At 43.1% G+C, this 15,439-nt stretch overlaps 2 protein-coding genes across 6 annotated transcripts in view; one reads left to right on the top strand and one right to left on the bottom strand.

Moving 5' to 3' along the window:
- Nucleotides 1-11,374, top strand: part of nek5 (NIMA related kinase 5) — a 24,790-nt gene extending 13,416 nt beyond the window's left edge. For all 5 annotated transcript variants that reach the window (XM_085136532.1, XM_085136533.1, XM_085136534.1 and 2 more), the window contains 13 exons: nucleotides 872-984; nucleotides 1,315-1,373; nucleotides 2,228-2,398; nucleotides 3,390-3,468; nucleotides 4,897-5,010; nucleotides 5,163-5,243; nucleotides 5,395-5,496; nucleotides 6,486-6,566; nucleotides 6,758-6,853; nucleotides 7,079-7,253; nucleotides 7,385-7,495; nucleotides 7,599-7,737; nucleotides 8,578-11,374. In XM_085136532.1, the coding sequence (XP_084992658.1) occupies nucleotides 872-984; nucleotides 1,315-1,373; nucleotides 2,228-2,398; nucleotides 3,390-3,468; nucleotides 4,897-5,010; nucleotides 5,163-5,243; nucleotides 5,395-5,496; nucleotides 6,486-6,566; nucleotides 6,758-6,853; nucleotides 7,079-7,253; nucleotides 7,385-7,495; nucleotides 7,599-7,737; nucleotides 8,578-8,872 (1,616 nt within the window). In that variant the 3' untranslated portion in view covers nucleotides 8,873-11,374. The remainder of the gene's footprint in view (nucleotides 1-871; nucleotides 985-1,314; nucleotides 1,374-2,227; nucleotides 2,399-3,389; nucleotides 3,469-4,896; nucleotides 5,011-5,162; nucleotides 5,244-5,394; nucleotides 5,497-6,485; nucleotides 6,567-6,757; nucleotides 6,854-7,078; nucleotides 7,254-7,384; nucleotides 7,496-7,598; nucleotides 7,738-8,577) is intronic.
- Nucleotides 9,498-15,439, bottom strand: LOC146500192 (GDP-Man:Man(3)GlcNAc(2)-PP-Dol alpha-1,2-mannosyltransferase-like). Its single transcript, XM_085136548.1, has 6 exons — nucleotides 15,308-15,439; nucleotides 14,792-15,013; nucleotides 14,288-14,490; nucleotides 12,953-13,121; nucleotides 11,426-12,045; nucleotides 9,498-11,267 (listed from the first exon to the last, which is right to left on the bottom strand). Exons 1-6 carry the CDS (start codon nucleotides 15,361-15,363, stop codon nucleotides 10,984-10,986), a joined length of 1,554 nt encoding a protein of 517 aa, XP_084992674.1. The 5' UTR covers nucleotides 15,364-15,439; the 3' UTR covers nucleotides 9,498-10,983.

Genomic DNA, 15,439 nt, shown 5'->3' with positions numbered 1-15,439 from the left:
ACAGATGTCTGTCTGATGTGTTTATTGATGGTTATATGTTTTAATTTACTTTCAAAATAATTTAAAGTACATAAAGCATACCTGTAGGGATGCCTCTGTATGCTGTGTGCACATATCAAACATAATTCCCTGTGGTGTCTTTCCAGTCACTATCTATGATGCAGGAGTGTTTTTTTCCAAAACTTTTTGCATTACTTTTTATAGTACAAGCACTAAGAGTTGTATTAGATAAACATCAGCAGAGCCTTCAGGCATAAGAGCAGTAAGAGAATCTCTTAATAATTTCAGTTCTGTTCTGAGTCTTCAATTGTGTATACTGTAGTGACACCTAGTGGTAGCTTACCCACACCACGACTGTCCTACAACACATCTGATAAGCTGCAGGGAAACTCCTGTCCGCTCGTATCACTCAAGACCGTTGGGGAAGAGCTGGAACCTTCACATCCTGGCTCACATTGTGTTTTGATAACATCAGCGCACAGCCCAAGGACAAATCACTGAGGGGGTGTTTATTTTCACTTTCTCCTTCACAATGGTTACCTAACTTATTTGTCTCAACACTTGCACATTATTTTTACTTGTTGTGTGAGTGGTTTAGTCTTTTTCTTTTAATCAAAAAAAGCAGTGCATGAAAAACTGCATGCACTGTCAAAGCAGTAACCCCCCCCTCCCCCCCCACTGTATACACGTATAAACCTACATTTGTCATGTGTGAAAGTGACACATTAAAAACACAGAAACCAAGAAAAGTGAACTTTATCTGTGAAACAGCGACCATCAACAACAATCACAGCGTGTGACTTTGTGCTCACAGACAGCAAAAAACAGCCCACTCCTTGTTTTTCTAACTCAAGATTCTCATGTTTTCCAGGTAAGATTCAGAAGGCTAGAGTAGCCAAGAGGCCGGGGAATGCCAACAAGCGAGTGCCTGCTAGACCAGATTGGAAAGTCCCTCTCAAAGCCTACACACCCACCCACCATAAAGTAATAACATGGAAACAATATCCACAGTTTCACTGATTACCACCATAAAAAAGTAACTTTGTAAGTTTCAGCGGTTAATGACTTGCTTGACTTGCTAGCTTATTTTTAACTACTGTACCTCCAGTGGTGTGGAACTGCTGTACTTAGCTAGTAGGTGCTTTTTCAGATTTGGAGTATCACCCAAGCATGATTTTTGCTTTACTGGAATTCTTTGTTCTTTTAACAAAGCTGCAGTAAAGCAATGGAAGCACAGCTCAGTCGGTATAATACAGTTCTTTAGTTTTTCTTGTATTTCTGTTGTATTAATACTGCATTTGTTTGTAATTGCAGCCTCCTCAACGTAGAGAAGCACAACTAGCAGCCAATAGAGAGTTTCCAGGGATCCAAAGGTTTGCTCAGAATGATGTGAACGCATAGTAACTCCTTTGGTCCTATTCGCGCCTGATATTGACACTTCTGTTTACAGCTGTGTAACCTGACCAGCTTTAAGTGCATCTTATTTCAAGATGATCTGTAAAAAAAATTAGAGCTTATAATAGCTAGCCGCAGCCTCATATGAACATGACATATTACATCCATCTATCCTTTTTCTGCTTATCCAGTTCAAGTTTGGGTTGGGGTACTGGGGAGCCCATCCCAGCTTCATACAGTGAGAACTGGGGTACACCCTGGACAGGTCACCAGTCTGTCACAGGACTAATACAGAGAGACAAACAACCATTCACTTTCACATTCACATGTATGGCCAGTTTAGCATCACTAATTAGCCTAACCCCGAGAATGTTTTTAGACTGTGGGAAGAAGCCGGAATTCCCAGGGAAATCCCACACAGACACGGGAAAGCATGCAACCTCTGCACAGAAAGTCCCTAGACTGGATTTGAAGATAGACAAATTACACCATGTCATTATGCATTTAACAAAAATTAAGCCAAAATGCAGAAGCAGTGTATGACAAAGTAGACCCTTACCTGATGCAGAGGGAATTAAGTGGGTAAGTAGCAGCCATGTGCTGCTAATAAAATGTGCTTGATTTAAATGATCATCATCAAGTCTCCAGAGCTCATCAAGTTATGTCCTGATATGTGAAAGCTTAGAATTGAAAGGATGTACTCTCTTATACCTCAATTGTATGTTTCTTATCATTCACACAGATACAGATCTCAGGTTTGGTTAATCAACCATTAGCTTCACTTAATGATGATGGTTTATCATGCATGTATAATATGTAATATTAATTACAGGTTCAATGGTCAGCAGCCTGTCAGCCATTACCAGCACTACCACGCCCAGTTGGATGCCTTTCAGAGGAGGAACAAAGAGGATGTTCTTCCTCTTCCTCTTCCCCCTGTGGAAAGACCAAAGGAGCAATGTGAAGACCAAGCTGCTCCTTGTTCTGTGGAACCATATCAGCTGTGAGTGACCAAAGACAAGTACACCTGTAACTAACAATTATTCAGGAAACAGTTTCTGTAAAAACTTTAAATTAAATCAACCAATAAAAACAATAGGATAGAAAGTACATCCAGCTATCATTACAGTAGCATAGCTGTCAATTGAGTTCCTCTTCATTAATGGATGATTTGTTTCAGCTGTACATACAGCCATTAAAGGTTCTTTTTAAGTAGTTAAATGGGGTAAAACGGTAATATACTATAAACATATCTTTACATTAAACATACTTTGTGTGTTCACACCTCACACATTCAGTTATTGGGCAAAATGTTTAGCATTTCTACACTTTGATCTGAAAACACTCGTGTGTTGTGGCCATTGATGGAGGTTTTTTGCAAAGAGTTTTTCTGTCAGGTGGGTTGAGCTTTGCTTTGCTCACTGTTGCACATGCACACTAGTCTTTGCCACCGTCCAAAATCTAAAGATCTTTTATTACAGAAATAAAAAGATACATTTTTTTATATCTTCTTGGTTAGCTCTGATTCCCTAACATCAGGGAAAAGTCTCCAAAACTAGACCAGCCTTCATCCAGACGACCATAAATTTGGAACTGCACTCATACCAGGACCTAGCAGCACACTTTATTTAAATAGCAGCGACTCATAAAAACAGTCAGCAGCTGTTCAGCTTCCAAGTAGATCAGAGTTTTTTGCAAGGGAGAAGAACGGTCCTGTCCTGTCTTCCTGTTCTCACCCCAACAGGTCATGATAGATGCCCTGAACCTAGTTCTGCCAGAGGTTTCTTCCTGTTAAAAGGGAGTTTTCCTTCCCACTGTCGCCAAAGGCTTACTCAAAGACAGTGATCTAATTGTTGGTGTTTTCTCTGTATCATTGTAGGGTCTTTACCTTGAAGCACCTGTTCAGTGATTTTGCGCTATATAAATACAATTGAATTGAACTAAAGTGAGCAGTTCTTTTCTTGAGTAACAGTTAATCTTCTTGTGTCTGTCAGTGTGGCTGCCGCTCGAAATGAATACCTGCAGAGAAGACAGGAGGCCAACGACTACAAGCTGAGAGCAGAGAAACAGCTGGTAGGACCAAGCTCTGTGCCTCCACACACTGTTGCTGGAATATCTACTCTTCTATTAGTGTATTAACTATAAGCGGAGCTGTAGTGTTGTGATTAGTGTAGTGCAGGAGTCAGCAACCTTTAACACCCAAAGAGCCATTTGGACCCGGTTTCCACGCAAAAGAAAACACTGGGAGCCGCAAATACTTTTTGACATCTAAAATGAAGATAACACTGTATATATTGGTTTTTACCTTTAAGCCTTGTTTGAACAACTAAGGTGTGTTGCTTATGAAATACATGAAGTGTTACAGAGAAAGTTACATTTTATTTATGTAATTAACACATTTTGAACTCTTAAAGAAATAGAACAAAAATGAAAGACACCCAGCTGAACTAAAATGATTCATGTAGCAAACAAAAACTGTTATATCGCCTTTTGGCTTTTGGAGCCTTGACCTGACTTTTAAAAAATAATTGGAAAAAAGCACTATTCTGCTAAAAAATGAAAAATGGATATTTGCAAAATTCTCCCTAAATGTGTATTTTACCTGGTTAATGTGTGTGGCGGGGCGTGGTCTCCAGCGCTGCTGCAGTGGAGGGGGACGCACCTGAGCAGCACCCGCAATCACGCCTCGCCGCCTTTACGTCTGTGCTATCTGTGCTGTTGTGTTGGTGTGTGTCGGGCTGTGAGCTGAAAAGCTACAGCCGGCTGTATGCATCAGCAACCGTGTGTGAAAAGTGGTCGATAAAGAGATGCTGAAAAGCATGTTCATGCAAACATCGTCGGGTCTGCCGTGATATGTTTACACTGGGACTTCTGCTCCTGAACTTCTGCGCACAGCGTCTGCAGATCGGGGCTGTACGAAGTCACTTTCATCTTTACGCAGGACTGTAAGCTGTCATCTGTGAGGCGTGAGCGGCGTTTGTTTTTAACATAGTTCACGGTGGAGAACAGCTGCTGTCATAATGTGGATCTGAAGATCCATAATTGACCAACCTGGGGTTGAACGTCTCAATAAATGCACGGCGTTTCGGCGGGTATATCGGCTTCCACGAGTGTGACGCTTATTTTGAGCGATAAAAAAATAATAGAATATAATTTTATTTTTATATTTCAGTATCACAATAATCTTCCAATTTAGAACTACAAGCTAAAAAAGAACTAACATAAACAAAATACACTTCAGCTAAATACTTCTAATTTATTTTCCCAAACCACGCGGAGCCGCACTATGAGGACTAAAGAGCCGCATGCGGCTCCGGAGCCGCAGGTTGCCGACCCCTGGTGTAGTAGAACACAAGTAAATCAAAACTGTTTACTATTAGACTGTACTAATGCACAGTAGAGTTTATTACCTGTAAGACTATACTGTAAGAAATGAAAGTGGCACAGTTTTCACAACAATTAGCCACTTTTACCTTTAGCCTTTGCTTTTCTGTTGTTCAGGGTCTGCGTCCATGTACAGCTGAGTGCAACAGCAAGCCTGGTGGTCAAGAGCAGGAGGTGGGCAAACCTGAACACCAACATATGCCTTTGGACAAGAGACAAGGGGGTCAGCAGGTGGGACACACTCACAAGACACAGCAGCCATTAAAGTGAGCAGTTATGTTTAGTATCTAAATGAAGGACAAAAATGTGTTTACAGAAATAAAGAAAGGCAGAAAAACTCTTCTAGGAATGTTTTCTAGTAGCTAGAGTGTGTGTGGTTGCAGGAGTACCTGCGTCAGCTCGATCTCATTAGACAGCAATATCACCTGGAGATGAAACAGATGAGGATGAGAGCTGAAGCAGAGGTACGTACAAACTCCTGAACTCTTGAACTTACCCTTTTACACTTTGGGTCACTTCAAAGGTTGAATCAACCTTCTGCAGTAAATACACATAATAGCAACTCTCAGTCAATAATGAAGAGCATTAACATATTTTCATCCTGTCATGTTTCAGGCCAAGCCACAGCACAAACTCGAGACCTTTGTGTTGGAGCAATCCAAGGACATAGAACCATCTGTCGACAACAAAGAGCCCCAGGAAGCAGCACCTGCACTGGTGAAATAGATCACTAGATAGGAATCACAAATACTTTCTTCATATTGATATTTTAGTAATATAGAGCAATTTTCTAAAGCTAATTTAATTTCTTTCAGAGGCCAGTTATGAATTTTCTGCTTTCCTGTAGCGCGATATTTGCAGTGCAGTGCCCCTCTTTTTCTCATATATGCAAACCTCCAGAGAGGAAAAGGGGCAAGGCTTTATATTTATTCAGACCAGCAACAAACACTTCATAAATATGTGAAAATATCTCTGTAACATGTTCTGCACCATCATGGACTGCAGGCTCTAACTTGTGAATGCAGTGTATGATGGTCAAGTTAGGGTTGGTCTTTCCACTGACTGTTTCTCTCTAACAGCCCATCACAGCAACGTCACCATCAGCTGCCAAACTAACAAACTGTAGCCTTTCTTCACATCAAGGCTTTGTAACTGCAGGATGTGAGACAACAGACACCATGCATAACTGAATGAATACAATGGAATGAAATACGAGACTATAGATCTCACCTTTTTAGGGAATGCTGATGTAGATGACCAGGCATGCGTTGGACACCCACTGGAAATATTTGTAATGAATGTCCTGTAAAATGTGACACTCTAAATCTTTTTATTTTATTTTTTATATTAATAATGTAATAGTTTTGACTCTGAAACAACAAGTTGGAACAGAACAGAATCCAGATTGTTCACGTCTTTGCAATATCATTTCAACTATCAAAGCGTTGCCAGTGCACAAAGTGTTGTTTGTACTGTAGATCGATTAAAGGTCCATTCTCCTTGCAAATCACACCCTGTGTCTGCATGGCATATACCTGTATTATCTTCATGAACTATTACAACCCTATAACCATACTTTGACAGTATATTCTGCTTTATTTTTAAAGCAATCACTGTAGGGTTTGCACACATATTTAGGGATACAATATTCATTCTACAGAAGAATTCATGATAACTGTAGTTTTCTCTGTGTCTGGTTTCTGCAGGATGTTGAAGCAGCTCTGAGGCAGATCAGAGAGGAGAACAGAGACCAGATGAGAGCTTTGGAGAGAAAACACAAAGACAAAGTGAGTTTATACCAACAAAAACAATTCTGCAGAGGTTAAGTCCAGTAATTCTACTTGTATAGCTGCATTCAAACTATTTGAATATTGAAGACCTTTCCAGATTCAACAGTGGCATTTAAGTTGTTGACACATCTGAAGCACTGAAGACTACTGTATCTTTTGCTCTTTTTGGGGGTTTGTGACGTCTACAGAGGGGAATCATGTTTGAGATACGATTAGATAATGAAAAGCTAAGGGAAGACAAGGAGGAGAAGAAAGAAGAGGAAGGAAGAAAACAGGATGACCAGGTGAGAGACAGAAGATATCATCATCATCACTTTAAAACAACCACTGCTGACACAAAGTGCTGTACATAGGAACTATATAATAAAATTACACAAGATATCAATCAAAGCCAAATAAAATAAAAGGTAAAAAAATTAATTAAATAAATATAAATAGAATAAATATAGTCTTTAGTATCTTTCTAACTGCCAATCTTCTTCTCACTCTTACGTTCCTTTTCCATGCAGGAAGTGGATCCACTGAATCGAACTCTGTCCTTCCAGGAAGGAGCACAGCTGAAGCTCAAGGATTGGCTACAGGGGAGGAGGGGGTGGAGCAACAGGACTCCTCAGACTTTGCTGAACGCGCTCGGCGACATGGACATCAACTCAGTCTACAACACGGCGGTCGAGGCTGGACAAGGTGCAGCATACCCACAGAACAGCTGGGTGGTGACGCTCAAAATGTTTATTAGAATTAGTCGGTTTTTGCTTCTCTGAATAATGTCGATCTATTGGACATTGTAACCAAGACACTAAAATGATGATTTTAAGGTGAGGAAGTGGCAGGTCGTAGGCAGTGGATTGACGAGCCCCCTAACACCCTGCTGAGAGCTCTGGCTCAGGCTGAGCTCACATCATCAACTCTAGATTCAGTGGCCACAGGTGAGACATCACATACTCACATCTGATGGGTGTTGAAACCAGCAGTGTAAAGGGTAAAATGTGCTGTTCTCAGTGGTCCTGGAATGTCTTTAATGTGAAAAAGATTTAGAGACACAGCAGGACGGAACAGAGGAGGAGATTAACCCGGACAAAGAGGAGGAAAGGGATGGTGAAGGAGAGGAGGAGTCTGATGTGGAGATGGATGAAGAGCGTCTGGAGCCCAGGTCAGATGATGATGACACGTAAGTCAACACTTCCTTCTGTTCACATTCTAAATATACTGCGTATTTTTACTCCATGCTGCCACAGTGAGCTGAACCAGATGGAGTTACAGTTATCAGATATCAGTTTATTACAGTATTGTACAGAAATTAGAGCAGGGGTCCCCAATCCCAGTCCACGAGGGCCGGTGTCCCTGCAGGTTTTAGATGTGTCCTTGATCCATCACAGCTGATTTAAATGGATAAATTAGCTCCTCAACATGTCTTGAAGTTCTCCAGAGGCCTGGTAACGAACTAATCATGTGATTCAGGTGTGTTGACCCAGGGTGAGATCTAAAACCTGCAGGGACACTGGCCCTCATGGACTGGGATTGGGGACCCCTGAATTAGAGGATTAAATGAAAGAGAATCAGATTGTCAACTATAACTTTGGACACGTTAGTCATAAATTCCAGAAGAATTTAGTGAAAAAATGCACCAAAAATTGCTCGTCAGTGCTACCGATTCATGTAACAGCGCAGAGCTTTACATGTCTCTGAATTTCAGAGGGGGGGAATAGAACAATACCAGATATATAAGATATGAATGTATTATAGACAACAAAGTTACTTTTTACACTGAGCAATGATTTTTGCAATGCTTCATATTTTTAGTCACATTTCTACACAGAGGTTGAGCCACAATGTGCAGCGAGTTGAAAAGCCTCTACCCGTCTTTACTCAGCAGTGTACACACACCCAGAATTCTGCAACATCACAAATCTTACTTAATTACATCAAACATTTTGGTCAATGTGTGTGTGGGTTTTTTTTAACTCTTACATGTCATTAAGTGTTAATTTTTTCCACTCTTTCTCATTAGGAACTTTGAGGAGTCAGAGGATGAGCTGAGAGAAGCAGTGGCAGACTCCATGAGGAACCTGTTTGTCATGGAGGACACGAGCTCAGACGAAGAGGAGCAGGAACGCGAACCACTAGCTGATAGGATGGAGGAGGAGATGGATGAAGGTGCAGTGAGCTCTGGAGATCCTCGACAAATCCAAGCAGAGGTCCAGAATTCAAGTGAAAAAGCGGGATCGTTCAAGGTATTTCCTGCTGAGCCTGAGTCCCACAGACAACATACCACAGCTTCAAACGAGCAGCATCAGACTCCTTAACCGCCTGCAAACTTTAACATTTTGATTTTGTGAGAGTTGGACAAAAATGTAAGAGTAACTGGAATCTGATAATAAAAAGTGATTGTTTTCATGATGTGAATACATGAGTCTGTGAAGGATTGTTGTTAATTTAGGTTGTTTATCTGGTGTAACCACAAGTCACACTTTCTAAGTTATCTTTAACCTATTCCAGTAAACAGCCCAGTGGAATAAGATGTTAAGCCTGAATAATGTGCAGTTACGTGAATGTGTGTGTGAGGAAACATACACTATTAAAAGCACAAGAGTTTTTGTGAAATTTAAGCCTTAAAATTACTCTTACAAGCCAAAGTGCCTTAAATTTTAAGGCACTTTGGCTTGTAAGAGGGGAAAAGCACTACTAAATGAATACAAATTATTTATCGGACACTCCATTATACTATAATATGACACTATTTCACTGACATGTTATTGGTAGATGGTGATGGACCGCAGCTAAACTGGCTTCATAGTACAGGTCTCATATATGACATTTAACAGATGAGTTTTTAATCATGTTTGGTAATGTTTTACTTTTGCGCACGATATCTCGTCTAGTTTATTTCATGTGTGTTTTCCAGGCTGGCAGCACACAACAAATCTGAAGTGTTTCATTTATTGCAGCATTATTTAATTTAATTGCAGTTTGCAAGTGAAACAAACTCCAAACAGCCTTTTTACATGGACAGACTTAAATAGTTCTAATTCCTCTTTAAAAATAAAGGTTAGTCAGCCTTTTACATATAATAATATTTCCATGCCTGGACCTCATCACAAACAGGAAAACAACAGCTGAAAAAACATTTAAATTAAGAGTGCTTTGGCCATCGTTTAAAACCACAAACCTGTGGGTTTAAGTGCTTCTTGTGCACACAGAAAGCGTTACAAGAAATTCTTCATCAGACAAAACATTTCCACCCTTCCCTTCACGTACATTTACAAGCATGTTGCTAACATCACGCCACTGCAAAAAATAAAATCAAACTATATCAGTATTAACTGGACATAAATCACTTCTACACGCTTAAAAGTGTTGTAGCTTGGAATGTCACTCTCCCCGCAATATTAAATTATTTAACAAAATACATTTTGAGAAACGTGAGTGTTCCTGTGGTCTTTCTCACAATCAGTTTTCTCTCCAGCACAGTGATGCAGCAAGTGTGGCTTAGCTTAGCACGAACACAGAAGCCTTAGCTCCACCAACAGTGAAAGCTCTTTAGAGCTGTTGGATTTACATGTGTCTTGTGACTTTTATCTACCAGTTTCGATCTGTATTTTTAGTTTACTAATCACAAAAGGTTGTTAGCACATATGGGGCGAAGCAGTTATGTGGATAACATCCAATCTGAAACTGTAAAGATATGAGGATGAAAATAAATCACGGGAATTAAACGTTCATCCGGGAATGTTAACACCTCTCTCGTCTTTATGTGAGAACTCTGTTAATGTTCTTTTTCTTTTTCATTATTATTAGCTTTACCTTTCGATGACCTCACCTCATTGTTGTCTTTTTTTTTTCTTTCTTTTTTTTAACCTTTTATGAGTGTCCATTGTTGCACATCCTAACAAAACCCAGGTGATCTCTGGATATCCAGGGTTGCCTAAATTGCTCCTGGAGCAAATATGACAGAGAACATAAATAACAGCTATAATTATGAGATTAAAGAGGATATTTCCTGAACCTCAAGGTGTCTTGTAATTTTTTATGTAAAGTCATATCAACACATGACTCAGTTTGGAGGTGAACAGAATGTGATTTTTCACCCGATTTGTTTCCCCGTCATCGTGCTTCCAGCTCTGCTGTCACTGAAGACTTTCAGACTGAGGTTTAACACACGCACAGTCCTACACTCTTTGTTGGTTTTGTTTATTCATCCCAATTATTTCTCTGGGTGTCCACCCAGAATTTGTCTTGATGATGTTGACTTGCTTTGTGAGATTATTATGCTGAAAATGATCCACCCCATCACACTAAAGCCATTTTAAACATACACATGACCCTCACTGTTCAAACCTATATATGTGTATAGCACTATTTAAAAGACCAACAACGTTCTGGTCCCTGGTGGACTCGGCACCTCATCTGTTTTAACTCATGGCTCTAGAGTACCCATCAGAGGCTCCATGGCAGCCAGGAAACAAGACTCAAACTCCTGGTCGGAAAATCGTTCCACAGAGTCCCTGGCGTTACGGCGCATTTCCAGTCGAGCGGCTGATGACAACGACAGGATGGTTTCCATGGCAGCCGCATAGCTGTCCTCACTGTCAGCCAGGAAGCCCGTCTGCCTGCCTTCGTATGGCACCACGATGTCCAGCTTTGGACCTCCAGACTTGTGGGCAAGAATGATGGTGCCTGCGGCCATACACTCCACCACACCTGGAGACAAAGATGGAGGATTAATGTTCAGACTGGCTGATCTGATACAAAAGTCGTACTGTTAAGTTTTTCATTCGCTCATTTCTGTGTAAAACTGCAGTAAGTACTATTGAAAAAGAAATACTTTTTACGGTTTTAGTAACACATGCTGTCCTCACCGATGCCGAAGTGTTCATTCCACATTGTGTGCAGACCAATGGTGGCGTCCACCAGCTCTCTCTTCAGCTCCTCAAAGGGAATATTAAGTTTGAATTCGACATAGTCGGCGATGCCCAGCTCCTGACAGAGTCCCCGCAGCATCAACACCCTCTCCTCATCCTCCTGGTTCCTGCATCCGCCAATCAGCACCAGCCGTAGAGACTCTCTCCCCCCTGGGCCGTCCCCTTTCCTGTCTAGCAGTTTGCGAAATGCTCTGATCTGGAGCTGGTGATCCTTCTCTGGCCTGAACTGACCCACCGACACAATGGAGTGGCGCTTCCTGTCCCCTCTGCCGCCGTCCTCTTCTTCTCTTCCAAGCTCCTCCCAGCCCTCCATCTCGTCCTCGTCCTCCAGCGGGACATCTAGGAAGGCCCTGATGTCACAGGGAGGGTAGACGATGCTGGTGCGGCTCGGAGAGCGCCACAGAGCGAGGATGTGTCCCAGCGTCCAGGTGGAGTTCACCATAATGACGTCACTGCAGGAGCCGGCCAGGCCGTACAGCAGAGCAAAGCAGCAGTAGTACACCACCTTCAATGCACTCAGGATTGGGTTTCTTGAGATGAAATCAGGATTGTTGAATCTGAAATATAAAGACGAAGATGAAAGGTAAGGTTTTTGTTTTTTGGGGCAAGAGTAATCACACAACAGAACATTTACAGGTCAGGATTGGATTAGCCTCAAATGCCTGGGACGCTTTCATACAGCACAACTGAATAGCTTAGGGCAAATCTAGTTACACACTCCACACTGAACACATCGTGTACGTAGCAATTCTCTGTTTTCATTTTACAGAAAGGCTGGTTTTTTTTCAATTACTCTTTCTGTCCATGAGCACCACTCAGAGAGTTGCAATCACAGCACTTTAAGATGGTAAAAGATGGAGCCTAAGGTCCTCTTCTGTGAGCGTGACTGATAAAAGCACAGAGCAAGTGTTGGTTTTTTCTCAGGAGAAGCCACTGGTGGTGTCCTACCTGATGACATCAAACACAGTACCAGACAGCAAGTACGACTGACTGATGAGCAACGGATAACCAGTCATGTATTTCAGTCGATGCAAGAACTTATCACTCTGTACTTGCCTAATTTGACAGTGACCATTGTTAACCAACACAACCGTGTAGAGTAAGCCTGACATTATTTGATCTTGTTTTTTTGCCTGCTGTACATTATTTGTAAGCTGCTGTTGTTGGATTAAATCAGTGGTTCCCAAACCTTTTTGGCTAGGCCCCCCTTTATTTTACAAGAAAGGCTTTGTCCATGATTTGAACAGGCCAGCGCTGCTCCCGACGAAGGGAAAACCAATTCTGCAGGGGAGACCTACCTTGGCACTTTGCCTGTGCTAGCAGTGTCCAAGCGTTTTCGGGGTTTTTTTCGCCCCTTTTCATACCGCGCCCCCCCTGCAATGGCTTTGCACCCCCCCTAGGGGGCAGGCCCCACACTTTGGGAAGCTCTGGATTAAATGGAGCTGTGTCTAAATGCACTTTTACCTTGGGTTCCTTTCTCTGACCACAGACAGCATGTCGGTGCTGACAGTGGGATAGTGAACGTAGCTTGCCACGTTACAGCCTCCCAGGTAGCGGAAGATCGGCAAGGTGAAGGCGTAGCCCATCGAGTCCACATACAGGTCAGGAACGAGGGCCGTCAGTGCCTCCCACCCTAAAACACACACACACTGCGTCACTTCAACTTATAAACCTGTTGATCCCACAGAAAAGAATAAATTCAGTAAAATTAAAAACATATGATCCACAGCACTGGATCACATCTATATGAAGGAATCACATACACATCATGTGTTTCATGTTTGCAGAAACGTTAGCAAAATAGGGTGGAGACTACAATGAAAGCAAATGTTAGAAATATACATAATCTTGTTCCCATATATTAAATTCATCCATCCATCTTCATCCGCTTTATCCGAGGCCGGGTCGCGGGGGCAGCAGCCTAAGCAGAAAGGCCCAGACCTCCCTCTCCCCAGCCACCTCCTCCAGCTTATCCGGGGGAACACCAAGGCGTTCCCAGGCCAGCCGAGAGATATAATCTCTCCAGCGTGTCCTGGGTCTGCCCCGGGGCCTCCTCCCGGTGGGACATGCCCAGAACACCTCGCCCAGGAGGCGCCCAGGAGGCATCCTTGTCAGATGCCCGAACCACCTCAGCTGGCTCCTTTCGATGTGGAGCAGCAGCGGCTCTACTCTGAGCCCCTCCTGGATGGCCGAACTTCTCACCCTATCTCTAAGGGAGAGGCCAGCCACCCTTCGGAGGAAGCTCATTTCCGCCGCTTGTATCCGCGATCTCATTCTTTCGGTCACTACCCACAGCTCGTGGCCATAGGTGAGGGTAGGGACGTAGATCGACCGGTAGATTGAGAGCTTCGCTTTTACACTCAGCTCAGCTCCCTCTTCACCACGACGGACCGGTGCAGTGTCCGCATCACTGCAGCTGCAGCCCCAATCCGTCTGTCAATCTCCGGCTCCCTTCTCCCATCACTCGCGAACAAGACCCCGAGATACTTGAACTCCTCTACTTGGGGCAGGAACTCATCCCCGATCCGGAGTGGGCACTCCACCCTTTTCCGGCTGAGAACCATGGCCTCAGATTTGGAGGTTCTGATCCTCATTCCCGCTGCTTCACACTCGGCTGCGAACCGTTCCAGTGCGAGCTGGAGGCCCCCACCCGATGAAGCCAACAGAACCACATCATCCGCAAAAAGCAGAGATGAGATTCTGAGGCCACCATATATTAAATCAAAGAAAAAAAATCTTACTGTAATATAAATGAGTACTTGAATTTATTTAGGCTCTCCATTTTAGCCCAGATCTTACCCAGGAACATTGAGCCTGCGCTCTGACCCAGCAGGGTGAAGTGAGGGTAAGAGCTGGCCTCCACGAGTACACGGTGACGCAGGAAGACAAAGGTGACTGATCGAGGCAGCGTGATGTTGAATCGCTGCCGGGCTCCCTCCAGAATCTGCTCACCGGTCACTCCCTGGTCACCCGTATAAACCACAAAGGAGACGCCGGGATATCTGGGATAAAGGCAGAAACTCATTAGTGTTTAAACTTAGGGTTTATCTTTGTGGTCTGAGGGGTCAGCTTGTGTTTTTAAAAGCAGTCACTTGTACTATACTATTTGCTAGAGAGCAAAGAAGCTGATCTAAATGGTCTCACTAGATGGTTTGTGGGTCTTGGAGACAATGTAAAGGTAGTTTCAACCAAACATAGCTGTGAAATCAAGGACAGAGCTGGAAGAGAAGTGACTTCCTCTCCAACCTACAAACAACAAACATGAAACATACGTTCCCTTAAAATTATTTTTAAATATTTTACCGGTGCATGAGGGCCCTCAGGGAGCACCAGAGGACCCGCTCGCCGCCTCCTCCCGCGTTACAGTAGGGGTGGAAGAAAGCCACCGCCGGGCCATCATCCTGAGCCCGACGGGCCTTGCGGCGCCCCTGCAGCCACATGCGGACCCCCAAAAGGAGCAGGAGGAGGACGAGGGTCAGGATCAGGCTCAGGTAGAGACATGGCACCAGCAGCGACCACAGCAGCCTGCGGAGGGACGGAAAAAAGAGAACTGGCAATGTGTGACACTAAAAACAAGCTCTACTCAAGATAATTATTAATCTGTTACTATCGTTACAACTGGACAGGCGACAGTAAATCTGTTATTACTGCTAATGATAAGTCAGCTAGCTGCTAGTTAAGCTAAAGTTAGCTTGTCGCGTGTCACAACAATACTTTTCCTGTTTGTTTGGGGGGGGGGGGGGGGGTTAGCACCAGCTCTTTGTACACCATTTTATAACTGAACTGCAAATAAAGCAACACATGCGAGACAATTCCTACCTCATTAAATCGCAAAAACACAGAGATAAGTGGTGGTGGTGGTTGTCGTGTCCCATTTTGACAACACAACTCCGTGACACTAGCGGAAGTAACTGTCAGCTGCCGGAGTTCACCGACTGTGATTGGTTCACC

The sequence above is a fragment of the Neolamprologus multifasciatus genome, chromosome 16, assembly GCF_963576455.1.
Source record: "Neolamprologus multifasciatus chromosome 16, fNeoMul1.2, whole genome shotgun sequence".
Taxonomy (NCBI): Eukaryota; Metazoa; Chordata; class Actinopteri; order Cichliformes; family Cichlidae; genus Neolamprologus; species Neolamprologus multifasciatus.
Note: the sequence above shows the minus strand (reverse complement) of the source record. Positions and strands in the feature narration are given on the sequence as shown.

Coding starts and splice junctions, on each gene's coding strand:
- LOC146500192 (XM_085136548.1), bottom strand. CDS start 15,363: ATGGGACACGACAACCACCACCACCACTTATCTCTGTGTTTTTGCGAT. Junction 13,122..14,287: donor CGCAGGCTCAATGTTCCTGG/GTAAGATCTGGG, acceptor TGTGTGTTTTAG/GGTGGGAGGCACTGACGGCC. Junction 12,046..12,952: donor GTCAGAGAAAGGAACCCAAG/GTAAAAGTGCAT, acceptor TTTATATTTCAG/ATTCAACAATCCTGATTTCA.